The 27,452-nt window shown below is 41.2% G+C and overlaps 1 protein-coding gene across 2 annotated transcripts in view; it reads right to left on the bottom strand.

The window, feature by feature from the left end:
* The window catches only part of itga5 (integrin, alpha 5 (fibronectin receptor, alpha polypeptide)), a 77,593-nt gene that overhangs the window by 23,012 nt on the left and 27,129 nt on the right, over positions 1-27,452 (bottom strand). For both annotated transcript variants that reach the window (XR_004556136.1, XM_034132836.1), the window contains exons 3-19: positions 25,540-25,640; positions 23,442-23,565; positions 18,143-18,204; positions 17,104-17,149; positions 16,878-17,003; positions 16,110-16,154; positions 15,867-15,910; positions 15,658-15,714; positions 13,802-13,854; positions 13,071-13,294; positions 12,676-12,867; positions 12,549-12,594; positions 10,998-11,111; positions 8,494-8,549; positions 8,039-8,196; positions 6,465-6,602; positions 1,017-1,084 (exon numbers count right to left, since the gene is read on the bottom strand). Coding sequence is in view for 1 of the 2 variants with exons in the window: in XM_034132836.1 (XP_033988727.1) it covers positions 1,017-1,084; positions 6,465-6,602; positions 8,039-8,196; positions 8,494-8,549; positions 10,998-11,111; positions 12,549-12,594; positions 12,676-12,867; positions 13,071-13,294; positions 13,802-13,854; positions 15,658-15,714; positions 15,867-15,910; positions 16,110-16,154; positions 16,878-17,003; positions 17,104-17,149; positions 18,143-18,204; positions 23,442-23,565; positions 25,540-25,640 (1,654 nt within the window). In the remaining variant the exon portion in view is untranslated. The remainder of the gene's footprint in view (positions 1-1,016; positions 1,085-6,464; positions 6,603-8,038; positions 8,197-8,493; positions 8,550-10,997; positions 11,112-12,548; positions 12,595-12,675; positions 12,868-13,070; positions 13,295-13,801; positions 13,855-15,657; positions 15,715-15,866; positions 15,911-16,109; positions 16,155-16,877; positions 17,004-17,103; positions 17,150-18,142; positions 18,205-23,441; positions 23,566-25,539; positions 25,641-27,452) is intronic.

Here is a 27,452-nt window from a genome sequence, read left to right as displayed (position 1 = left end):
GTTGAGACGCCCTACTCAGATTGGTGTGTCCCGCACCGTCGGGTCTTTTCAGCAGTGGGCAAAATAAATCACTCTGATTGGCTGTTCAGCTTAGCGAATCAGTGCATGAGAAGCGAAACGGAAGTGAGGGACCCAAACAAACTATTAAGAAGGCAAACCTGAGATTTCATTTAACTCCAGCTCTCGACACAGGTTCGGGAAAGCCCCATGAGCTTCTCGCTGTAGAGTGAAAATGGAACGCACACGCTATTTGTTGTTTGTTTATATCACGCAGTCTGTTCTTCTTCTCTCGGTGTATCACGCAGTCTGTCTTCAGGTTGTTGCCTCTTTTGAATGACGAATACACACTACCGCCGCCTGCTGGTAAGGAGAGTTATTGCCACTCACGCATGCGCAGTTCGTACGTGCAACTTGGCCGTCGGCTGAAGTCTTTGCGGTGTGTTCCAGTGCGACACATGGAGACAAAACGCAGAGACGCGAGGCGACACAACAGTCGGGGTCCGTCTGTGTCAGTTCTTTGGTGTCAGATTGGTGTGTCCGGGCCTTCATCCCTTTAACCCTTCATCCCTCCCTCCCTCCTTCCTTAAATCCCTTCATCCCTCCCTTTCTTCATCCCTTCCTCAATACATCTCTATATCAATTCATCCATCCCTTCCTACAACCCTTCTTCCCTTCCTACTTACATCCCTTTAACCCTTCACCCCCCCTTTCTTGATCCCTTTAACCCTTCATCCTTTCCTCCCTATATCCATTCATTCCTTCATTCCTTCTTTCCTACATCCCTTCCTCCCTACCTAACATCGTCCCTATATCCATGTATCCTTTCCTCCCTTCATCTCCTCCCATCTCCCTACATCCCCTTGACCCCTCCATTTCTTCAACCCTTCATCCCGTATTCAAAATGACACAAAACGTCTTCAAACAACTATGAAACACACCTCCTTTGTAAGAGAGGTGTGAGAGGCATGTCTGTGCCCAGGGGAGCATGGTCTCATAAAGGAAATGAGCAGACTCACCCCTGAACGGCCAGCTTCAGGTCGGGAACGCAGATGTTGTCCTCTCCACAGTCCAGCAGGATCTGAGCCTGCAACATGCACAAAGAGGGAGATACAAAAAAAAGTTTAACGGGGTGATGATCACACTTTCACACGTGAAGAGAATTAGGCACACGAGATAAATCACAGATCTGCTTATGGGAGACAACAGGAAGACTGCAGCAACATGGTGGACACACACACACACACACACACACACACACACACACACACACACACACACACACACACACACACACACACACACACACACACACACACACACACACACACACACACACACACACACACACACACACACACACACACACACACACACACACACACACACCACACACACACACACACACACACACACACACACACACACACACACACACACACACACACACACACACACACACACACACACACACACACACACACACACACACACACACACACACACACACACACACACACACACACACACACACACACACACACACACACACACACACACACACACACACACACACACACACACACACACACACACACACACACACTTGTTGTGGCTCAGAGTGTGAGGTCACTGTGAACATATGCTTTCTGTTTCGAGGAGAAGGAAATGCTGGGCGGAAAAATGTTCCAAAAGTCCAAAAGTATTGGCATGAAGTTCTACTTAAAGTACCAAAAGTAAGAGTACTCGTTATGCCTAAAGGCCCATTTCAGTACCAGATATATGTATGAAATTACTGGATTATGATCAGAGGTAAAAGTAGCAATACCTTAACGTCAAAATACTCTTATTTACAAGTAAAATCCCACATTCTTAAGTAAAATTACAGAAGTCTTTTCAAGAGAAGATATACTTCAAGTATAAAAAGTAAGCATGGTAAATTGCCTCCGTATGTGATATTTTATAATATATAGAAGCAGCATTTCACTGCTGTACACAAACAATGTTTTAATATATTATATAGTTTTGCTTGCTGGTACCTTAAACAGTTTTTTGGAGATGCATTATGTTGAAGTTTTATCACATGTTTTTCAATGCAAAATCGAAGAAGAAGTAGCATTATCCACTCCTAGTGACTCATTAACAATATCTGTATTTAATATTCATTACAATTGTATTTAACTTACGTAGGCCTAAACCCTGCACCTTATATGTATACAGTAAGCTCTAAATGTGCACCTTATCCACAATCATTTATTGATATGTATACATTCATGTACATTGATCTGATATGTTGATTTACTGAAACCTCACGTTACTACTCTTTGCACTTTCTGGTTCTGTGCTCTGTGAAGTGCCCCGATAAACATTCATCTTACAATATACTTATTAATATAAATAGTTATCACCGCAATAAATCGTATTTAATTGTGTCTTAATTTACATTATTTTATTTCATATTCTGTTCTTGTACATATCATATTATATTTACATGTATATAGACTTCTTGCACTACTTTTTATTTTGTATTTCAGGTCAGAAGAATTTCATTTTCATTTCTACACTGTAGCTTATGTGCATAGGACAATAAAACCTTTGAATCTTGAATCTCTGAATATGTGACTTTACAGAAACCTCATGCACTTTCTGGTTGTATGCAAAGTGCATTTCGTTGTACTCGAGTAAAACAAAATGTACTTTGTTACTTCCCACCACATCACAGCACCCTGAGGTGAACCACGTTTTTACCACACACTGCGCCACCCTGCGACCACATCATCATATGGAGAGGGCGGGGCTTCTCTGAGACATGAGATATCTCTCTGAGGGCCTGAGGCAGATTACAAGCAGTGTGATGATGCTCCCTGACGATGAGGATAATAAATAGAAATGTAGGAGGAGATTAGAGGGAGTGGAAGCGCCCCCCCTTGTCATTACACCATGCAGGGGCTCTAATTATGGACACCGTAGCAACCGCCATGTTAACTCGGCCACATGTGCACGAGGGATCTGTTTATCTGACGACCGTACGCCCCTCGATGCTGAAAATCAACAACTGTGACCTCAGAGAGTGACAGAGTGAGGACAGAAAGAGGAAATCACAACTTGGCAAACTGAGCGGAGTCCTGAGTGGATGCACCATATGGATTTAACTGATGATTTCACTTTTTGGGATGTAAAAAAACAAGTTTCTAAGCTGGAGTTTATGCACATCTGAGGGTCAGTTGTAGTAAACACTGATGATGCTTTAATATTCCTAACAAATCTAACTGACAGCAGCGCTATCGTTTACAACAAAAACACTTTTTTCATTATTTTATTTTATAATAAAGTCAGGGTATATGCAGGAATCCTGAAGTCAAATGTAAGACCTTTTAAGACCTTTTCTAAGACCCTTTCCATACATTTTAAGACCTCATCGCCACTTCGAGTTTTAACCGGTTACCTTGGCGACACACTTTACCTCACATTGACTATATACAGCATTGATCGTCCTTCCTCCTTATCTTCCAACCATTTGGACGCAAACTTGCATTTCCCCATAACGATGTTGCTTAGCAACCGCCGTAAACTGACCTTCGCGCGCTATCAAGCAGTGAGCGCGATGTCCTGTTCAGATGACGTCAAATCCAACGGGATGCCATAAATAAACTACACAGAATCACAATACACACCTACGCAATGATTACATTCAGGCAGACTGTAGAATACAACCTCTTTGGACAATTTATATACTTATTGAAAACAAGCTACAAAATGTAATACCTTGGAAAATACCATTGAATACTTTTTAATACTTTTTAATAGCCTTCATTTTCGCTAAATTGATTTATCAACTTTGAATACTTTTTAAGACCCCGCGGACACCCTGGAAATATATGAGTCTTTTTCTGAGACTCTTCTTTTCCTCCGAGACTCTTCTTCGTATACTTTAGAGCAGTGGTTCTCAACTGGTCAGGCCTCGGGACCCACTTTTGTCCTTTGTCAATAAATCGTATATCATATGCATATATCCCTTATATCCCTTAAGGGAGATTTTTAGAAATACTAACATATAAACCACGCATTCTGCTACACTCTGAGAAGAAAATAACTAAGTCTATTACTACCCAACATATTAATAATATGTTATGCCATTGTTTGTTTTTCACTTTGTTCTGACAGCTTGCTGCTCCTCACAGAGAGAAGAGCACAGAGGAGAGAGTCTGTGTTAATGACTTTAAATTGTGGGTTAGGGTAGATAGCCCCCATTGTTCTGTGACCTGTCAATCATCAAACCGGGGGTCATATTTCATTATGTGTTCATTTGTATCTGAAGTTGTACCCATGGATGTATAAAGAATAGTTCTAATGCAAAGTTATTCTCCGTGGGGACTTCCGGCAACAATCTTGATTCTGATTGGCCAGACGACTCGAAAAAACATCAGCAAAGATGACAACTACGTGACAGAAGTTTTCAAAACCGTTCATGGTCTGCGGTACTTCCAGTCCAACGCCGACTGCATGCACAGCGTTAGAAAATCGGGCCTTGAAAAATGTCCAGATCAGCAATACCATGTTCTGCTGTCTAGTGAGTGTGTAGACGCTGCGCTTGTTAACGAAAAACATTTGGTTTTGTATTATTGAATAATCTATCGTGCATCCATTTTAAATGTCCACCCAGATGTTATTATTAAGAACAAAGAGGCCATTGATTCTGAATTTCAGTCGTGTCCAAGTTCTTAAGAGGTGACAACAGCTCTGATCCTTTCTGTTTTCTCTGCGCTCGAGATCTGAGAATGATAGTAATTAATAGATTCATCGAAACGCCTTAGCTTCCCAACTGCAACATGTGGAAGATGTTAAGCTGACAGAGAGGTCGTAACACATCAACCGTCTCTCATTCTCACTCTCACAGCTAGAAGAGAGTATAGGAACTTGGCAGAGTTGGTGAAGCGTTACGGCGCACATGTGGAAATCAAACGGGCATCGAGTGTGTGATCAAGGCTGCGGATCATAGTCACCCTTCACTGTTTATACGCTGTTACATTAACACAGCGCAGGGAGAGATTATTGAAATATGTTGGCAGGCTGATACGTCTCCCCTGCTAAAAACACATAAACACAGATCCAGATTGGCAGGGAGATTTTTTTCAGGATGATTTTTGAACTCGTCTCAAGGTCAACGTTCAACCACATCTGTTGGAGCAGCTTTTTCAAGGGCATCAATGAAAGAGCGCAGTCCTGATCCAACAAGATAGAAAAAAACCACGATAGAAAAATAGAAAAGGGGGGGGGTTTAAAGACTAACGCTGATTGCCGTTTCCCAAAAGCTGAACATATGGTGCGCGCTGCCACAGCTGGAAGTTTGCCCACATGTTGAGGCAGCTCTCTGCTCACTGCAAGTGAAAAACTGGTAGATTTCAACCAGATGGACTAAACGCCTGCTGGTGCCCCATCCTGAAATATCTGCACACTGGAACAAACCTAAGTACTGTTAAAGGTCGCCTATTATACTGTTTTCATCAATATATCACAGGTCTCAGATATATACAGAGCCTGTCTCTGATTGGCTGAAACACCAAACAGATCATTGCAGCATTACCCATAATCCCCTCTGTTTCAGCCCTGTTTCCAAAGTGCTGATTCTCTGTCTGTTACTTTAGATGAAAATAAGGAGCCCCTCCCCACACCCCTCTGAGAGATATTTGGTTAAAAAGAACTCAATGGTGCTCTAGGAGGAGATTCAGGTGATAAGGTGGGGGAGGGGGGGGTTACCTTGGTTGGTGATTGGCTAATGATTACACAAGACAAAACATCGTTATGACATCATAAAGTGGCCAAAATCTGATCAGCTCATTTTCAGACAGGTTTTTATAGAAATGGATCAGGACAAAAAGAGAGAGAATCTTTGTTCCTGAAACTTTCAGAATCTCTTCAGGTTTGTAGACTAAGCTCAGAGAGATTTTGTGTCAAAGCTATCCAAGAAACATCTTTTCATTAATAGGGAACATTTGTATAACATGTATTGATGCTAGAAGGCCTTTAGGTCTGGGTTTTGTCCAGAGGTCGGATGTATTGTGTTCAAATGGGACACGAATCGAAGATGAGCCCTGTGTTACTTGATGTGGGGAGTTTATTGGGAATGTATAGCGTTAATGTTTGTTCTTCATTTAAGGAAATGAAAGGGAATACATGTTTCTAAGCACACCCTTTTAATGGTTTTCCTGCAACTTGATTGGATGCTGTTGGTTCAAACAAAGTTGATCTGGGAGATTTTAGAGTCGACTTGCTGGGAATGTATTGCCTTATTTACATATATATTTCGGCTTGGGCGAAGTTGTCAAGTATTCCCAGATGAAAAGGCCTAAATCCAAGAGGAAGTGCCAAATCTGAAGTCATGTAATTCATGGCTCGAGTCCTCCTCTCTGGTGTTGGTTATCTGTGTTGGACAGAGGATTAAAGAAGTGTAGAGAACATGAAAATACCTTCTGCTCGATCACGTTGGTGGTCTGATAGTTGAGGATGGGCCGCAGACCGTGGGAGTCTGCCGCTGCTTTCGGATCCAAGCTGAAGTTCAAGGCCACGTAAATGGAGGAGAGTTTATCCCTGAAGTCTTTCTCATCCTGAAATACAAAACAAATACCAGGGTTTTTATCACAAAAAGTCCCAATCTGTTAAAATCTTTGCAGGATTTTAGCTTGCATCATGATCGTAACTTACAACCACTAGAAAAACCTGCTTTTATCACATTTATCGCCAGTATACAGAGATGGCAAAAGTACACACATCCTTTACTCAAGTATAAGTACAGATACTCGTGTTTAAAAATACTCTGGTAAAAGTAGAAGTACTGACTAAACGTCTTTACTCAAGTCAAAGTAAAGAGGGCTTTGAAATGTACTTCAGTAAAAAGTACCCATAACTAGCAGCTGTTTTAAAGAGTACCTGACCTCCCTTTATATTAATAGAACAATAATGTCATTGTTAGCTAATGAATGTTTCCATGCTGAACAACGGCAACATGACAACGTTTTCATTGGTCCCTCTTCTTTAGAGAAGACCAGGAAATGATGGATACACGGATCGTGTTCAAATCAATAGGCACGCAATGACTCTAAATAATAATGATCACGCCACCAAACACACATTCAAACTAAAGGAACCAGCCTGTTTGGGAAATGTGAGAAGTATAAAGTACAGGTATTTGTGTTCAACATGTAAGAAGTAGAAAGTACAGGTATTTGTGTTCAACATGTAAGAAGTAGAAAGTACAGGTATTTGAGTTCAAAATGTAAGAAGTAGAAAGTACAGGTACTTGTGTTCAACATGTAAGAAGTAGAAAGTACAGGTATTTGTGTTCAAAATGTAAGAAGTAGAAAGTACAGGTATTTGTGTTCAACATGTAAGAAGTAGAAAGTACAGGTGTTTGTGTTCAAAATGTAAGAAGTAGAAAGTACAGGTATTTGTGTTCAAAATGTAAGAAGTAGAAAGTACAGGTGTTTGTGTTCAACATGTAAGAAGTAGAAAGTACAGGTATTTGTGTTCAAAATGTAAGAAGTAGAAAGTACAGGTACTTGGGTTCAAAATGTAAGAAGTAGAAAGTACAGGTATTTGTGTTCAAAATGTAAGAAGTAGAAAGTACAGGTGTTTGTGTTCAACATGTAAGAAGTAGAAAGTACAGGTATTTGTGTTCAACATGTAAGAAGTAGAAAGTACAGGTATTTGTGTTCAACATGTAAGAAGTAGAAAGTACAGGTACTTGGGTTCAAAATGTAAGAAGTAGAAAGTACAGGTATTTGTGTTCAAAATGTAAGAAGTAGAAAGTACAGGTATTTGTGTTCAAAATGTAAGAAGTAGAAAGTACAGGTATTTGTGTTCAACATGTAAGAAGTAGAAAGTAAAAAGTGGTCAGAAAAATAAGTATTGGAGTAAAGTACTGATACCAGAAAAATGTACTTAAGTACAGAAACAAAGTATTTGTTCTCCACTACTTCCCACCTCTGCCAGTATATATAACGTTTGCACAGGGTATAATTTATTGGAAAGAATGAATGCTTACTCTCAGGTAGATCTTGGTGTTGTTGCACACGCGCTCGCCATGTCGCACCCTCACACTCCTCTGGAGCGAAGGCTGCTGGGAGTCCAGGAACAGAGCCCTCCTCACGGCTCCTTTCTGCTTGTGCTTATTGCTGTCCAGCTGCACTTCCACCTGGAAATCTGCAGCACAAATGAGCATTCATGGCGTGATGAATGTGTTTGAGCCACGTAATGACAGGTTTGAAAAGAAAAAAAAAAAAGAATCTGCAGAATACAATGTAGTCTATGTAGGTTTAATATAATGGCGCTTGTATATGAGTAATTAGAGGTTAGAACGACGGGAACAGAAGAGGTTTGATCAATATATTTTGCACCATGCATCCCTACATAAGGTTGTGGGTTTAAAACATCACTATTGTTGGTTTTTTGAGAGTTTCCTTGTTTGTAAGTAAGTGCAGATGTGGAGAATTGGCTCACCTAGAACGTCTGGTAGGTGCTTCCCCTCCGCAGATATGCAGAAACTCAGGTTGACACTGTGTTGGACAGAAGGGAAAGGATGAGAGAAGCACATCCACTTATGGCAGAGATTCAGAATAAATACTGAACACACACAGGAAACCTCACTTGCCCTCAATCGTTCCCCCACTTCCTCTCATGGCCCCCACATTACAAGGCCAGGGACGTAATGGGAAAACAATGCAGAAAATGAAGAAAATGCCAAATAACGGAGACACGCTTTCACCAGCCGGAGCTGATAAATTTGAGCGTCTCCGTTTCTACGCTAAAGGAATAGCAGAGTTAAGAAGGGTGAAATTGGGGGGGCTCATGTTTCAGTGCTGACCAGTGGATAGCTGTTTGAGTAAGCCTTCAGATCGCTCTCCCATGACATCAGCTGCAAACACAAAACCCCCCAATCCTCCAGAGATTGAAGAAGTACTCAGACCCTTTACTCAAGTAGAAGTAGTGTCAAATATTACAAGAAAAACTCCTGCATTCTAGTAAAGTATTGGCACCAAAATAGTACCGTATCTAAAATAACTAATCATGTAGAATGGCAATTTTTTGAATAATATATAGAGAGTTGTGCAGGAATGAGTCCTAAACCTGGAATGAGTCAGCATTTAGCACTGCCTGTCCCCTGGTCTGTAAGTCAATGGCTTTCTGATTTTGTTTTTGGTTGTAAGCCTGAAATAAAGTCTGTGGTTAACACAAGCTGAAGAGATTTTACCGTTTTGTTCTACAACATAAAATATGTCCGTGAATACTCCACTGTTACATTTTAAAACTGCATCTGCTGACAAGTGTCTAAACGAGACGACTAAACGTCATCACGCCCAACATTAGCCGCCTTTAGCTTAGCGGTGGTGACGTGAAGTCATGTAACCGTACTGTAGTTCCTTTATAGCTCAACATTAGCCGCCTTTAGCTTAGCGGTGGTGATGTGAAGTCATGTGACCGTGATGTAGTTCCTTTATAGCCCAACATTAGCTGCCTTTAGCTTAGCGGTGGTGATGTGAAGTCATGTGACCGTGATGTAGTTCCTTTATAGCCCAACATTAGCCACCTTTAGCTTAGCGGTGGTGACCTGAAGTCATGTGACCGTGCTCTAGTTCCTTTATAGCCCAACATTAGCTGCCTTTAGCTTAGCGGTGGTGACGTGAAGTCATGTGACCGTGCTGTAGTTCCTTTATAGCCCAACATTAGCCTCCTTTAGCTTAGCGGTGGTGACGTGAAGTCATGTGACCGTGCTGTAGTTCCTTTATAGCCCAACATTAGCCTCCTTTAGCTTAGCGGTAGTGACGTGAAGTCATGTGACTGTGCTGTAGTTCCTTTATAGCCCAACATTAGCCGCCTTTAGCTTAGCGGTGGTGACGTGAAGTCATGTGACCGTGCTGTAGTTCCTTTATAGCCCAACATTAGCCGCCTTTAGCTTAGCGGTGGTGACGTGAAGTCATGTGACCGTGCTGTAGTTCCTTTATAGCCCAACATTAGCCTTCCTTAGCTTAGCGATGGTGACGTGAAGTCATGTGACTGTGCTGTAGTTCCTTTATAGCCCAACATTAGCCGCCTTTAGCTTAGCGGTGGTGACGTGAAGTCATGTGACCGTGCTGTAGTTCCTTTATAGCCCAACATTAGCCTCCTTTAGCTTATAAATAAATGTAGTGGAGTGAAAAGTACATTATTTGCTCCCAAATGTTTGTGGAGTAGAAGTATAGTAAAGTAGGCAAACACTCCAGTAAAGTACCTAAAAGTGAAACCTCATAAACACAGTACTTGAGTAAAAGTACTTAATGCACTTACTACTAAACACACAAGATTCGCAGAGCAAACACAGGACGAAGTGAGAAGAAAAACACCGGAAAGGTGAAAAATGAGACAGAAAGAGAGAGCACAAGGCCTTCTCTGGAGGAGTAATGAGTTCATGTGTAAGCTCCTGTTTCTGAGTCTACGTGTCCTGATGTTTCCCAGCTGTGTTCCCCCCACCAAACAATATCTCATTCTAAGCAACAGCAGAGAGAAACCCCTCCCCGTCCATTATCCCCCTGTGCTCTCCTTTCACCCCCACAAAAAAACTCCTCATCACCAGGCAACGTAGTGTAATCAAGACACATGTGTATACAAGAGTTTCCTTTATGGATCAGGATCTGGAAAATGGAGGAAGGGGGGGGGGGGGGTCGCCATGTCAAGCAGCGAGCAACCCTCGTCTGTTTCCTTTTCTGCGCAAAGAGAAAAAGTGCCAACAATGCTGCTATTCAGCGTGTGATTCCTGCTGCTGCGCACACTGAAGACATTTAGAAAGTAGGTCAGATAAGCCCGGTAGAAATTAATATCGTGACTGCTGATGAGAAGGTTATTTCTTATCAGGACTTCCTGTCACTGTTTATGCATGTGCAGGAAGAGGGGGAAGCCCGTGTTTTGGGTCAAACAAACAGCAGCAGAAGTGAAGCAGAGTCACAGGAAGCTGAGAGCTGGAATCTCACCAGGAAACGGGAACGCTGCTGTTTCCATTCGTGACGATGCAGTTCTTCTCCTCCGGGTTGATCATGGTGGGGGAAACGGTCAGAGAGGCGCTGGTGTTCACGATGGGGCGGGATCTAAACAGAAAGGAAGCAGATTAAATACCCTATCTTCAAAAATGACATTAGACATTGGAAGAAAAAGCTTGACATTAAGGTTAACTAAACGCCTGCCAAGCGATACAGTGTCTATAAATACGACAGTTAGCTTAGCTTAGCATAATGAATGAAAGCAGAGGGAAACTGCTAGCATGGCTCTTTCAAAACTAAAAAAAGAGCTTCTTTAGAACAACTTTTTAAACTTCATTTTTACACATACGGTGGGTTTTTTGTTCTTTTTACAGAATTATGAAAGCTATTTCCAACTGTTTCCACTCTTTCTGCTGAGCGAAAGCTAACTAGCTCAGTGTTGACGTTCATTGATATTGTCGCCAAGTAAGTGAATAAGCACATTTCCAAATGATTCCTCTAAACAAACAGCATGATTTAAAGGTCCCATGTCATGGCCATTTCTACTGATCATAATTCCATTGTTGAGGTCTACTAGAATAGATTTATACTGTGCAATTTTCCAAAATCACATTGGTTTCTCATACAGCATCTCTTTCATATTCACTCTCTGTCCAACACGGCTTGTTGGAGCTCCTGCCGCCCCCCCTCCCTATGAGCCCAGTGGCCGTCTGCGAGACAGCGAGACACAGCGAAACCCAGCCCGAACACACACACACACACCCGCAGCCTGGCTGGGAGTTTGTGTGTGTGCTCACACACCGACTCACAGCCTCGCCGCGTCCCGCCGTCTCAGGGAGGAGAAATTGGCGGAGTTGCAGCTGAGAAAAGATTGAGTGTGTGTGTGTGTGTGTGTGTGAGGAAGTCCGTGGATTGGTCCAAATGGACCAATCCACGGACTTAACGTAACGGCTCCACGGATTGGTCCATTTGGGCATGGTCACGTCACTGTACCCAGGAAGAAAAAGAGAAATGTCCAACGAGGCGTTCTGGGGCAGCATAGACAGGTATTTTCTGTGTTAGAGTTTTACTCGCTACAGGGTGTACTTTGAGGGTTTGTGACTCTGCAGACCGTTTACATGGATAAAAACCTTCATAGCACACAAGGGGACGGGTAATAACCAGAAAAGCATGACATGGGCCCTTTAATGTCGGTCATGATATCAGGTTTTCATTACACTATTATCACAGCCTGAATAAGTATGATCTTATTGTAATAACTGTACAAGATTTGAAAGATAATCAGTCCAATGTGTCATTGACTATGTGTAGATTAAAGAACTTATCATCAAAAATGACTTAGACTTTTTTAAAGGAAAAGCCTGGAGGTGAAGGTGGAGAGATTCTACTAAAGTGTACAAAAAAAAAAAGTTACATTTCCTGAAAGTGAAAAGCAGATGAACTATAAACAAAAAATATAGCTATTATTATTATTATTATTATTATTATTATTATCAATACCAGAATATCTTTATACAACACTGTATATGTTTCAAACGATCATACCTGTAGAGAACCGCCTTATTGACACCAAAGGCACCGACAATGAGATCTGAGGAAGTAAATTAAAAGAGTTAGGAAACACAATACAAATGTAATGTTGGTCGTGCATAATGGGAGAAGTCTTCCTCACCTGGGTATCCGTTCATGTCCAGGTCTTTATTTCCTCGGAGGGAGAACCCGAAGCTGGCAGGAACCGATCCTGCAGCCCACTGACCCGAAATCACCTGCGAGGGTTTCTCCTTCAGACCCTCGGAGAAACCGTTAAATATGTAGACCAAACCCTGCTGGTCCTCCCCGCCAAACGGACAGCTGATGGCCACGTCTGCACGAGGACAACGTGACGAAAGATATTAGGTATTTATTATCAAAGTCAAAAGTCAACTTTATTGTCAATCTTTCAGTTTGTGTGTACAGACGATGGAGATCGAAATACCGTTTCCCTCAATCCCGAATACAAAAACAAATATATGTAAAAATACGTATGCAAATATGTATATACCTATATATACACAATCAAATTCTTACCATTGAAGCCGTCCTGGTTCAGATCTCCCAAAGGTGCGATGGTGCTGCCGAACCTCCCCATCACCTGGGATCCGGTCAGGTGAGGGAGGAGGAGCTCCAGCTGCTGGGCGTCTCTCTGCAGGGGGTCTCTCTGCAGGTAAACATAGACCCGGCCCATTTCCTCCAGACGACCATCGGATCCTCGCATCATGAACATGGGAGCGCCAACCAGCAGGTCAGTCAAACTGCATTAAAAGAGAAATCACACAAACTGTTAACAAAGGTATCCCAACTGTAGCTGTGTGCATGACAGGATGTCTGATTACCTAGAAGAGCATCAGGACTGTTTTAGGCATATGATAGCTATGTGATTAACATGATGATTCAGCCTCTATGGAGATAGACATATGACAAGCATGATCATTTCTGACGTGGAGCTAATCTGAAGTAAACATTGAATACTGCTTTCTATTCCTCCATCTTGTGACTGTGTAACTCCCTCTCTTGGATATCAGCATGTGAAGGACACTGTTCAGGAACTAGTTGATGCTCTGTATGTGATGACTACTTCCATTCTTGAGAGGATTATAAATACATGGATCCTGAGATTGAAGCTCAAGCCGGTGGCGAGTGATATTTTTCTAACACAAACTCATTCATACACATCGACGCCTGTAATGAGATGTTGGTGGCGTCCAATCTAAACACCGCTGGATAATTATCTGAGAATAGAGAGAAAACAGACAACTTACCCATCACTGTTGAGATCCGTCGTTGCCACTGTGTACCCAAAATATGATCCAATCTGTGAAGAAAAAGGGAATCCACAACTTTAATGAATGAAAATCTAACCATCGAAAGTCATTAAAGGGGCCCTATTCTGCTTTTATGGGTGTTCCCTCTCCTGTAGTGTGTTATATAGGTTTGTGTGCATGTAAATGGTCTGCAAGGGCTAAAATCCCTGTGTTCCCACTAGACACTATGAAGCAGGAGAGGACTCTTTAAAGTAGAGACACTACATACTGATATACACTGAACTTCAGCAGGAGAGGACTCTTTAAAGTAGAGACACTACATACTGATATACACTGAACTTCAGCAGGAGAGGACTCTTTAAAGTAGAGACTCTAGATACCGATATACACCTGAACATCAGCAGGAGAGGACTCTTTAAAGTAGATACACTACATACTGATATACACCTGAACATCAGCAGGAGAGGACTCTTTAAAGTAGAGACACTACATACTGATATACACCTGAACATCAGCAGGAGAGGACTCTTTAAAGTAGAGACACTACATACTGATATACACCTGAACATCAGCAGGAGAGGACTCTTTAAAGTAGAGACACTACATACTGATATACACCTGAACATCAGCAGGAGAGGACTCTTTAAAGTAGAGACACTACATACTGATATACACCTGAACATCAGCAGGAGAGGACTCTTTAAAGTAGAGATACTACATACTGATATACACCTGAACATCAGCAGGAGAGGACTCTTTAAAGTAGAGACACTACATACTGATATACACCTGAACATCAGCAGGAGAGGACTCTTTAAAGTAGAGACACTACATACTGATATACACCTGAACATCAGCAGGAGAGGACTCTTTAAAGTAGAGACACTACATACTGATATACACCTGTACATCAGCAGGAGAGGACTCTTTAAAGTAGAGACACTACATACTGATATACACCTGAACATCAGCAGGAGAGGACTCTTTAAAGTAGAGACACTACATACTGATATACACCTGAACATCAGCAGGAGAGGACTCTTTAAAGTAGAGATACTACATACTGATATACACCTGAACATCAGCAGGAGAGGACTCTTTAAAGTAGAGACACTACATACTGATATACACCTGAACATCAGCAGGAGAGGACTCTTTAAAGTAGAGATACTACATACTGATATACACCTGAACATCAGCAGGAGAGGACTCTTTAAAGTAGAGACACTACATACTGATATACACCTGAACATCAGCAGGAGAGGACTCTTTAAAGTAGAGACACTACATACTGATATACACCTGAACATCAGCAGGATACGGCCCCTTTAATATACCGTACACAGCAGGAATATCTGGCTAGATAATCTTTCAAACCATAATAAATCATAGCTATGCTGACGATATTCAGAAGGGTAATCCCCCTGATTCTCGTGGCATAAGATAACACAAAACAATCATGCTACTACAATCTTGATTTCTGTGTTACTAGAAAAAGAAAGCTGTAGTAAACGAAACATGAAAGCCTGATGGATTTTACAGCTCGCAGCCTTTTCTGTTCCAGGTCAGTTTAATTTTCGGAGTTTCTCTGTCTATGAACCTTGAGTTTAAAAAGCACACTGATTGTCGGGGCAGTCTGAATTGCAAATTCACTCGTGATTATATTTATTCAGCCGAGTCAATCATCACTGTTTAAATGAGCTCGGAGCCCTTTCTATTCCCAGAACCATTTGCACAAATTGCCACTGCACTTTCCCCCCGAATAACTGAGATTTACTGCAAACCACGAAACAGACCGTTAGTCTAAGATATGAGATGTGAAGTAGTCTTTATTTCTGATAGGAGCGACTCACCTGCTCGCCTGTGAAGTTCATGATGGTCTTCAGATCGGTACCGTTCAGAATCGACACCTGCGACACAGAAGCCACATATGGTCTTTTTTTAACAGGCTATTATATAAACACCGTCTGTGGTTTAGGAATTCACTGCGATAATAAGTCTAACTGTGAACACTGGAGGCTGTCTTCTTTCTCTTTATTGATAGATGATTCATCTTTCTTACCAATCCATAAAGCTTGAGTCCTTTTGGAACGCCGGCCACAAAATCTGAGAGAGATGAAGCAAAGATTTAGGAGACAAAACACCACATGGAGCTCGAAGATTGTTTAAAATATTCTACTTTATGTTCACGTCAGCTGGAGTATTTTCTCTTCTATGTGCCAGCAGTTTTTACGTTTTTATTCCTATACGCTTCATATAACTTTGGCTGTGAGCGTGCATACCCAATTTAATTTCATTGGCTTACCTTCCACCTCATCACCACTGAATTCCCCAACAGCGATAGAGTAGCCTGTGGACCAGAGGACAGACATGAGGCTATGTAAATACAGATATGTGCGGGGGGGGGTTAACACGGAGAGTTCACCAGAGCCAGGGTTTCCATTACTTAGCTGGCTCAGATAGGAATAGCTGAGAATATGTAATGCTCATAGATTAAATATAAAGTCATGGTATTGTCAATAATTGTTTCCCCCAGAATTCTTAGTTTTTTCTCAGAATTTGACTTTTTCTCAAAATGTGGACATTTTCTAAAGATTCAGACTTTTTCTTAGAAATGTGACTTCTTTTCAGGATTCTGACTTTTTTTCGTTGAATCCAGACTTTTGCTCAAAATTCTGACATTTTCTCAAAATGTTGACGTCTTCTCAATTTGGACATTTTCTCAAAATGTTGACTTTTTCTTAAATGTTGACTTTTTCTTAAAATTCCCACTTTCTCAAAATTCAGAATTTTTCTTAGAAATTTCACTTTTTTTCAGAATCCAGACATTTTTCGCTGAATCCAGACTTTTGCTAAAAATTTGACTTTTTCTCAAAATTCTGACGTCTTCTCAAAATGTTGACATCTTCTCAAAAATGTACTTATTCTCAAATGTTCCAACTTTTTTTCAGAATTCAGACTTTTTCTCACAGTTGAGACTTTTATTCAAAATTAGGGCTTGTTCTCTTTCTACCACTAATCAGGCTTTGTCCCCCCCCCTCAGATATCACAGGGTCAAATGAGCCTCTCTCACCTTGGTAGCTGTCGTCGTGCTCGGACTTCACCTGTCTGGTCTGCTTCTGGCCCTCCACAGACTGCATGAAATACCCAGGGTAATACGCTTTGATAATGTCCTCTTTAGCTGCAGAGATCACCTGACCTAGAAATACCACAAATACAGAGACATCAAATTTAACTTGGCAGGACATTTTGAGGCTTTACAGATTTCCACGTGGGTTTTATTGGTATTTCCTACACACCCTGCCAGAAGTAGCTGCCGGGCCCTCCTAATACCACTTTGCCATCCTGAAAGACAAAACCGTACAATTACTAAACTGGAAGAGGAAAAAGATTATCCTAAAAACTTCAGAATCAGAATCAGAATCGCTTTATTCGTCCCACATTTCATATTTAATAATCCATTCGTTGCACAATTAATGTATATATAATATCCTGCTTTATATTTTCTTACTGTACATTTGTATTTCCACATGTATATATTTTAACTTTTTAATGCTATTTTATTTCTATCTCAGAAATATTTTGGATAGTTTATTTCTAGTGTTTTAATTGTTCTTATGTACATTACCTTAGGCGCGTTCACACCGGAGTACTTTTACCCGTACTTTTACCCGTACTTTTCCCGTTTAGTTCCTGGAATTTTGCGTTCACACCAAAAAGAGTACTTAGTTCCGAGAACTTTTACCCCATTTTTAGTCCCTGCCAGAGAGGTGGTACTATCCTGGGGAGAAAAAAGTACCAATTTCTGATTGGCTGGGCGAATTGCAAACCACGCCCCGTAAAACTCTGAAAAGTTTTGTGAAGCCGCCATTGTATTTGCTGGCATTAGCATTATTAGCATTAGCATTAGCCCCGGAGCCGGAGACTCCGGGTGGCAGTATACGCCGTGAAATGGTTTGCTGCCTGCCAATAAACCCAAAGCAGAAGAAGAAGAAGTGACGTCAGCGGCTTCATTTGCGTAATCCTCCCTCAGGGAACTTATTCCGGTGTGAACGCGATCTGTTACTTAGTTCCATGGGGGCACTAAGTGCGGGGAACTAAGTACGGCAAAGTACTTGGTGTGAAAGCGGCTATTGTCTTTTTATGCTGCTGCAATGCAAACATTTCCCAAATTGGGATCAATAAAGTACTTCTTATCTTAACTTATCTTATCTTACAAAATACACATCCTGTAACAGTTCTGAGGATTTAGCAGCCAGGTATATATTGCACCGTTTTTAACAGCATATATATATATATATATTGCCCATATAAAGTAACAGGAATAGGAGTTGTTACCGTGGTGAAATCGGCACTGAAGCCCCCCTGACAGTAACCCTGTCCCACCGCGTCACTGATCTCTGCAACACAGAACAATATATAACATTTACAACAACTCTATTTATTATTTGACAGACAGAGTTCTTTGCATGCTTTTTAAAAAGGTTTCAGCTTCATGAAACAGACATGTTCACGTTGTGTAAGCTGTATCTACATTGTCCATACAAGGAAAGTAAAGATGAAGAAAAAGAGAGAAATAGGAACAAATGAAATATAATAATAATAAATTAAAAAATTGGAAATGTTTTTGAAAAAAGCAGATGATCTAAATAAATAAATAATAATAACAATAATACAATTGAATGAATGTAATAAATAACATTTAATAAAAATGCATGCTTTTTTTAGCAGTCTTTCTGATATTGAACTTTGGTACACATTTAAAAATTTTAAAAAACGACAGATTAAAAAGCAAAAAGACAGAAAATACAGTCAGTGTTTGTTAGTCTCTCCAAGCAAATTGAATCACATGTTACAGATCCCTTTTTAGACCCTGATCTAAATTGAATCAGCTACTTTAACTAGGACACAAAGACATTTTATTTTTTTCAGGAGAGGACTCTTTAAAGTAGAGACACTACATGCTGATATACACCTGAACATCAGCAGGAGAGGACTCTTTAAAGTAGAGACACTACATACTGATATACACCTGAACATCAGCAGGAGAGGACTCTTTAAAGTAGAGACACTACATACTGATATACACCTGAACATCAGCAGGAGAGGACTCTTAAAGTAGAGACACTACATACTGATATACACCTGAACATCAGCAGGAGAGGACTCTTTAAAGTAGATACACTACATACTGATATACACCTGAACATCAGCAGGAGAGGACTCTTTAAAGTAGAGACACTACATACTGATATACACCTGAACATCAGCAGGAGAGGACTCTTTAAAGTAGAGACACTACATACTGATATACACCTGAACATCAGCAGGAGAGGACTCTTTAAAGTAGAGACACGACATACTGATATACACCTGAACATCAGCAGGAGAGGACTCTTTAAAGTAGAGACACGACATACTGATATACACCTGAACATCAGCAGGAGAGGACTCTTTAAAGTAGAGACACTACATGCTGATATACACCTGAACATCAGCAGGAGAGGACTCTTTAAAGTAGAGACACTACATACTGATATACACCTGAACATCAGCAGGAGAGGACTCTTTAAAGTAGAGACACTACATACTGATATACACCTGAACATCAGCAGGAGAGGACTCTTTAAAGTAGAGACACTACATACTGATATACACCTGAACATCAGCAGGAGAGGACTCTTTAAAGTAGATACACTACATACTGATATACACCTGAACATCAGCAGGAGAGGGACTCTTTAAAGTAGAGACACTACATACTGATATACACCTGAACATCAGCAGGAGAGGACTCTTTAAAGTAGAGACACGACATACTGATATACACCTGAACATCAGCAGGAGAGGACTCTTTAAAGTAGAGACACGACATACTGATATACACCTGAACATCAGCAGGAGAGGACTCTTTAAAGTAGAGACACTACATACTGATATACACCTGAACATCAGCAGGAGAGGACTCTTTAAAGTAGAGACACTACATACTGATATACACCTGAACATCAGCGGGAGAGGACTCTTTAAAGTAGAGACACGACATACTGATATACACCTGAACATCAGCGGGAGAGGACTCTTTAAAGTAGAGACACTACATACTGATATACACCTGAACATCAGCAGGAGAGGACTCTTTAAAGTAGAGACACTACATACTGATATACACCTGAACATCAGCAGGAGAGGACTCTTTAAAGTAGAGACACTACATACTGATATACACCTGAACATCAGCAGGAGAGGACTCTTTAAAGTAGAGACACTACATACTGATATACACCTGAACATCAGCAGGAGAGGACTCTTTAAAGTAGATACACTACATACTGATATACACCTGAACATCAGCAGGAGAGGACTCTTTAAAGTAGAGACACTACATACTGATATACACCTGAACATCAGCAGGAGAGGACTCTTTAAAGTAGAGACACTACATACTGATATACACCTGAACATCAGCAGGAGAGGACTCTTTAAAGTAGAGACACGACATACTGATATACACCTGAACATCAGCAGGAGAGGACTCTTTAAAGTAGAGACACGACATACTGATATACACCTGAACATCAGCAGGAGAGGACTCTTTAAAGTAGAGACACTACATGCTGATATACACCTGAACATCAGCAGGAGAGGACTCTTTAAAGTAGAGACACTACATACTGATATACACCTGAACATCAGCAGGAGAGGACTCTTTAAAGTAGAGACACTACATACTGATATACACCTGAACATCAGCAGGAGAGGACTCTTTAAAGTAGAGACACTACATACTGATATACACCTGAACATCAGCAGGAGAGGACTCTTTAAAGTAGATACACTACATACTGATATACACCTGAACATCAGCAGGAGAGGACTCTTTAAAGTAGAGACACTACATACTGATATACACCTGAACATCAGCAGGAGAGGACTCTTTAAAGTAGAGACAACTACATACTGATATACACCTGAACATCAGCAGGAGAGGACTCTTTAAAGTAGAGACACGACATACTGATATACACCTGAACATCAGCAGGAGAGGACTCTTTAAAGTAGAGACACGACATACTGATATACACCTGAACATCAGCAGGAGAGGACTCTTTAAAGTAGAGACACTACATACTGATATACACCTGAACATCAGCAGGAGAGGACTCTTTAAAGTAGAGACACTACATACTGATATACACCTGAACATCAGCAGGAGAGGACTCTTTAAAGTAGAGACACGACATACTGATATACACCTGAACATCAGCGGGAGAGGACTCTTTAAAGTAGAGACACTACATACTGATATACACCTGAACATCAGCGGGAGAGGACTCTTTAAAGTAGAGACACGACATACTAATATACACCTGAACATCAGCAGGAGAGGACTCTTTAAAGTAGAGACACTACATACTGATATACACCTGAACATCAGCAGGAGAGGACTCTTTAAAGTAGAGACACTACAATACTGATATACACCTGAACATCAGCAGGAGAGGACTCTTTAAAGTAGAGACACGACATACTGATATACACCTGAACATCAGCGGGAGAGGACTCTTTAAAGTAGAGACACTACATACTGATATACACCTGAACATCAGCAGGAGAGGACTCTTTAAAGTAGATACACTACATACTGATATACACCCTGAACATCAGCAGGAGAGGACTCTTTAAAGTAGAGACACTACATACTGATATACACCTGAACATCAGCAGGAGAGGACTCTTTAAAGTAGAGACACGACATACTGATATACACCTGAACATCAGCAGGAGAGGACTCTTTAAAGTAGAGACACGACATACTGATATACACCTGAACATCAGCAGGAGAGGACTCTTTAAAGTAGAGACACTACATACTGATATACACCTGAACATCAGCAGGAGAGGACTCTTTAAAGTAGAGACACTACATACTGATATACACCTGAACATCAGCGGGAGAGGACTCTTTAAAGTAGAGACACGACATACTGATATACACCTGAACATCAGCGGGAGAGGACTCTTTAAAGTAGAGACACTACATACTGATATACACCTGAACATCAGCAGGAGAGGACTCTTTAAAGTAGAGACACTACATACTGATATACACCTGAACATCAGCAGGAGAGGACTCTTTAAAGTAGAGACACTACATACTGATATACACCTGAACATCAGCAGGAGAGGACTCTTTAAAGTAGAGACACTACATACTGATATACACCTGAACATCAGCAGGAGAGGACTCTTTAAAGTAGATACACTACATACTGATATACACCTTGAACATCAGCAGGAGAGGACTCTTTAAAGTAGAGACACTACATACTGATATACACCTGAACATCAGCAGGAGAGGACTCTTTAAAGTAGAGACACTACATACTGATATACACCTGAACATCAGCAGGAGAGGACTCTTTAAAAGGTAGAGACACGACATACTGATATACACCTGAACATCAGCAGGAGAGGACTCTTTAAAGTAGAGACACGACATACTGATATACACCTGAACATCAGCAGGAGAGGACTCTTTAAAGTAGAGACACTACATGCTGATATACACCTGAACATCAGCAGGAGAGGACTCTTTAAAGTAGAGACACTACATACTGATATACACCTGAACATCAGCAGGAGAGGACTCTTTAAAGTAGAGACACTACATACTGATATACACCTGAACATCAGCAGGAGAGGACCTCTTAAAGTAGAGACACTACATACTGATATACACCTGAACATCAGCAGGAGAGGACTCTTTAAAGTAGATACACTACATACTGATATACACCTGAACATCAGCAGGAGAGGACTCTTTAAAGTAGAGACACTACATACTGATATACACCTGAACATCAGCAGGAGAGGACTCTTTAAAGTAGAGACACTACATACTGATATACACCTGAACAATCAGCAGGAGAGGACTCTTTAAAGTAGAGACACGACATACTGATATACACCTGAACATCAGCAGGAGAGGACTCTTTAAAGTAGAGACCCGACATACTGATATACACCTGAACATCAGCAGGAGAGGACTCTTTAAAGTAGAGACACTACATACTGATATACACCTGAACATCAGCAGGAGAGGACTCTTTAAAGTAGAGACACTACATACTGATATACACCTGAACATCAGCAGGAGAGGACTCTTTAAAGTAGAGACACGACATACTGATATACACCTGAACATCAGCGGGAGAGGACTCTTTAAAGTAGAGACACTACATACTGATATACACCTGAACATCAGCGGGAGAGGACTCTTTAAAGTAGAGACACGACATACTAATATACACCTGAACATCAGCAGGAGAGGACTCTTTAAAGTAGAGACACTACATACTGATATACACCTGAACATCAGCAGGAGAGGACTCTTTAAAGTAGAGACACTACATACTGATATACACCTGAACATCAGCAGGAGAGGACTCTTTAAAGTAGAGACACGACATACTGATATACACCTGAACATCAGCGGGAGAGGACTCTTTAAAGTAGAGACACTACATACTGATATACACCTGAACATCAGCAGGAGAGGACTCTTTAAAGTAGAGACACTACATACTGATATACACCTGAACATCAGCAGGAGATGAATCAATGAGACAGTTACCTGTGCGGCAGGGTGCAAATTCCACAAATTTGGTGAAGTTTTGCACTGAGAGGTAGCAGGTTCCTGTGGCGTCAGAACGGGGGTAATCTTTTTCCGTCCTCCAGGAGTAGAGAGGGGCACAAGCCTGAGGGAGGAGGAGGAGGGGAGAAAGAGGGAGGGAAGAGATGAATGTGGTGAACTTTTAGGTGGGAGGCAAGGAAAGGCAAATGTATTTATATAGCACCTTTCAACACAAGGCAATTCAAAGTGCTTTACCTTGGTTGGTGATTGGCTAATAGTTACACAAGCCAAAAAACCATTATGACATCATAAAGTGACCAACATCTGATCAGCTCATTTTCTGACAGGTTTTTATATAAATGGATCAGGACAATGTTGATGTAGAAGAGACATGAAGAAGAGGGGACACGTGTTGATGTAGAAAAGACATGAAAAAGTGGATTTTGCATAATAGGTGACCTTTAAACAAATGTTGGGGAGATGTTTTTCCAGTTGCAACATCACACTGCTGAACTCAGGAGGAGGTCAGCGGTACATCTGGATAACGGTAACACCGTAACTCAACCCGATAACCTCAGAGCAAACCACACTTTGAAGTATCAGGGGGGGCACTAAACATCTCTTTACGGTGGGTGAGGTGAGAACTGCACCCAAGTGACAAGTTAATAGACACTAATCTGTGAGACAAATTTCGAATAAAGAACTTTCTGGGTGATAAATCAAGCTTTGGAATATATTTCAGTCTTTCTCTCCTGGTGCAAAAGATTGAGCAACCAGTCTTGTCAAAATGAACTTGATTTTTTACTTCTAATATATTCAATTGTATAATTGTTAGTGTGATAGATAGAGAATATGTAATGTTAAAGGTGCTTGTTCATTGGCATTTGTTTACTTGCAGAGGTAAATTAGTTAATAGCTAGCTAATAAATAATCTCTTCTCTTTTTTAGATGATTGTATTTTTATTTATTTATTTATCTATTTACTTGTGTTTATATTTTATATATTATAATAGGTGTTTGCCTAATTTCTCCCTTGGATAAATACAGTTTCTTTATTGATTGACTGATTGATTGATTGGCAGTTTATATAGCTCATGATGGAAAGGAGCAGGCACTAGAAAGTCTTGTTTTACCCATTACTGAAAAATAAATGGTCATTCACAGCTGCGTACAAACCTATAGGCGCGTTCACACCGGAGTACTTTTCCCGTTTAGTTCCGTTAGTGCCTGGAATTTTGCGTTCACACCAAAAAGAGTACTTCGTTCCAAGAACTTTTACCCCCATTTTTAGTCCCTGCTAGAGAGGTGGTACTATCCTGGGGAGAACAAAGTACCAATTTCGATTGGCTGGGCGAATTGCAAACCACGCCCCGTAAAACTCGTTTTGTGAAGCCGCCATTGTATTTGCTGGCATTAGCATTATTAGCATTAGCATTATTAGCATTAGCCCCGCGCACCAACGGAGAGAGAATAACTTATGGCAACACAAAAAAGAACATGGGAGCGGTGGAGATGAGGAGGTGTCGGCGTTCTGGCGATTTACTCAGAAGGCTTCAGTAGAAGCTGCTGGGAGTCCCAGCAGCTTCTACTGAAGCCAGTCCCCAACTCCGGGGACTTCCGGCCGGGGACTCCGGGTGGCAGTATACGCCGTGAAGTGGTTTGCGGCCTGCCAGTAAACCCAAAGCAGAAGAAGAAGAAGTGACGTCAGCGGCTTCATTTGCCTAATCCTCCCTCAGGGAACTTATTCCGGTGCGAACGCGTGCCGGCACTAAGTACGGCAAAGTACTTGGTGTGAAAGCGGCTAATAGAAACATGAAAACAAAAATCTGTCAAACACAACAAACATGCATCAGCGAAACAGAATACCTGACATCTTCATTTGTCTGATTAATCTTTCGTTATATGTATGGTAGTAGTTAGTTGAAGCTAAGGTACTAGCACTTCGAATGGTTTGGCATGGTTTAATAACTCCAAGGTGAACGTTTCTCACAGTCTTCACTGAACTGAAATAATAACAGCAGGTATTGTCTCTGCAGATCTGAAACTTAACTCCTTCCCCTCCCATCCCCCACAATCCTCTCTGAGAGGGTCTTCTTACCAGGATGGTGTCTCCGTGAGAACGAACAGTGGCTCCGAACCACTGGTGGGACTTAAAATCGATCTGATGTTCAGTGTTGTTCAGCAACACGGTGCGATCACCTGGGGGAAAAACACAAGAAAGAGACACTTAGTGATATGATATAACATCCCTCCCACACCGATAGAAATATCTGGACATTTGTCAGAAAGCTTTAAGACTCTAGTTACTAAACTTATATAAAAAAAACTGCGTGAGAATTTAGAAGATAAGATAAGAAGTACTTAATTGATCCCAATTTGGGAAATGTTTGCGTTGCAGCAGCATAAAAACATGGCATTGTACAATACAAATTAAAAGACAAGAAATAAACAAGAAAGTAGAAAATATACATGTTACATTTACAAATGAACAATAACAAGATTATGTAAATGTACATCTGACACTGGACTTTGTATGGTATGTGTTCTCGAGATCCTGGTTTTCTTTTAGTTTAACCTCTGACCTCTCGCTCTGTTTGACCACCTGGCAGCTCTGACAGCAGCAGGTGACGTGACAGATGGTGCTGGGAGTCAGATTTAAGAACAACTTTATTGGAAAACAGATGCTACGTCTGTGCTGCGATGGACGGAGAGTGAAATGCAAACAAATCGATTGGGCAGGGAAGTCGCATCAGTCTCACGCAGCTCAAACACACACCGAGGAATTCAGCTGACATCTGTGAGCGGAGTGCAAATGTGAGGTCAAGAGCATCTGAAACTCTTCCACTTAACCCTCTGCAGATCTCCAACTCAATCCCCCATCAAACCAAAACAGAAACTGACACTTAAAACCTGCTTTCTCTCTAAAATACAGCAGCTTGTATAGAAGTCTATGAGAAAATCTTCCTACTACTTTCTTGATCACATTTTTTCAAAAGCGTAGTCCATAAAACCAATGGGTGACGTCAGTGACTATGCCCATGAAAAGGGAGCAAGGATATGTCCTCAAAATGTCATCCTAGTACTTCCCTTTGATTCATTTCGTAGCACTACGTCTCCTTCTTGTTTACTTTCAATGGTCAAACGACATGCATATTACAGAGAGCGTAGACTGAGGGCTGAATCTGCCAGAGATCATGACCTGAGAGCATGTGAGGAGATCCAGCTGAGCCTCAGGCCTCCTTCTTTATCTCCTCTCCTCCCTCTCCACAATCCAAGGAAAACACACTCTCTCCAGCCCGGCTTCCTCACAGCAACCCCTCACTCATCTCTGTTTTCACACACACTTTTCTCCCTCTTTCTCTGTTTTCATTTTCAATATTATCTCCATCTTACTATCATTTTTCTTGCACTATCTCGCCCTGGTTGCCATTAATACAAAGCCCTATCGCTCCTTGGCTTTCAGTAGAGTACAGCTCCCCCTCACTGGAGACACAGAAGTTTTTTTAATAACATAACTCTTTCTGCTTTTCCTCCAACACTGGGGTTTCCTGCTGACGTTATTCATCATCGAGTCCTTGCCTCAGTGTGGTCAGAAGTGTGAAAGTAAGTGCTTTATCCAAACAGTTGCATGCCCTCAAACGGCTCCTTGTTAGCATGTTGCTCTACCTAATCCGCCTCAGCCGCACGGTACTTTCTCTTACAGCTTACACTTTCCTTATATTTTCATAACTCGGGAGTCTTTGTTTGGATAAGGTTAATGTAAAGCCACCAGGGGAAGGTAAGGAGCTGCACAGTGACTTGAGTCATGTTTCCAAAAAAAACTATTCTAGACATGACCCAGAGGAGCTGTATGAAACAATCCTTTTGACCGGACATTTAACGGACGACCAGACCCAAGCACAAACTTGGCGAGTTGATGACAATTTATTTGTGGCTAGCGTGATATCGTAAGAAAATAAACATTGGGTAAAGATTCAAAGGTTTTATTGTCATATGCACATAAGCTACAGT

This window comes from Trematomus bernacchii, unplaced genomic scaffold (assembly GCF_902827165.1).
Source record: "Trematomus bernacchii unplaced genomic scaffold, fTreBer1.1, whole genome shotgun sequence".
Taxonomy (NCBI): Eukaryota; Metazoa; Chordata; class Actinopteri; order Perciformes; family Nototheniidae; genus Trematomus; species Trematomus bernacchii.
This window is presented reverse-complemented; position numbering and strand designations above follow the sequence as displayed.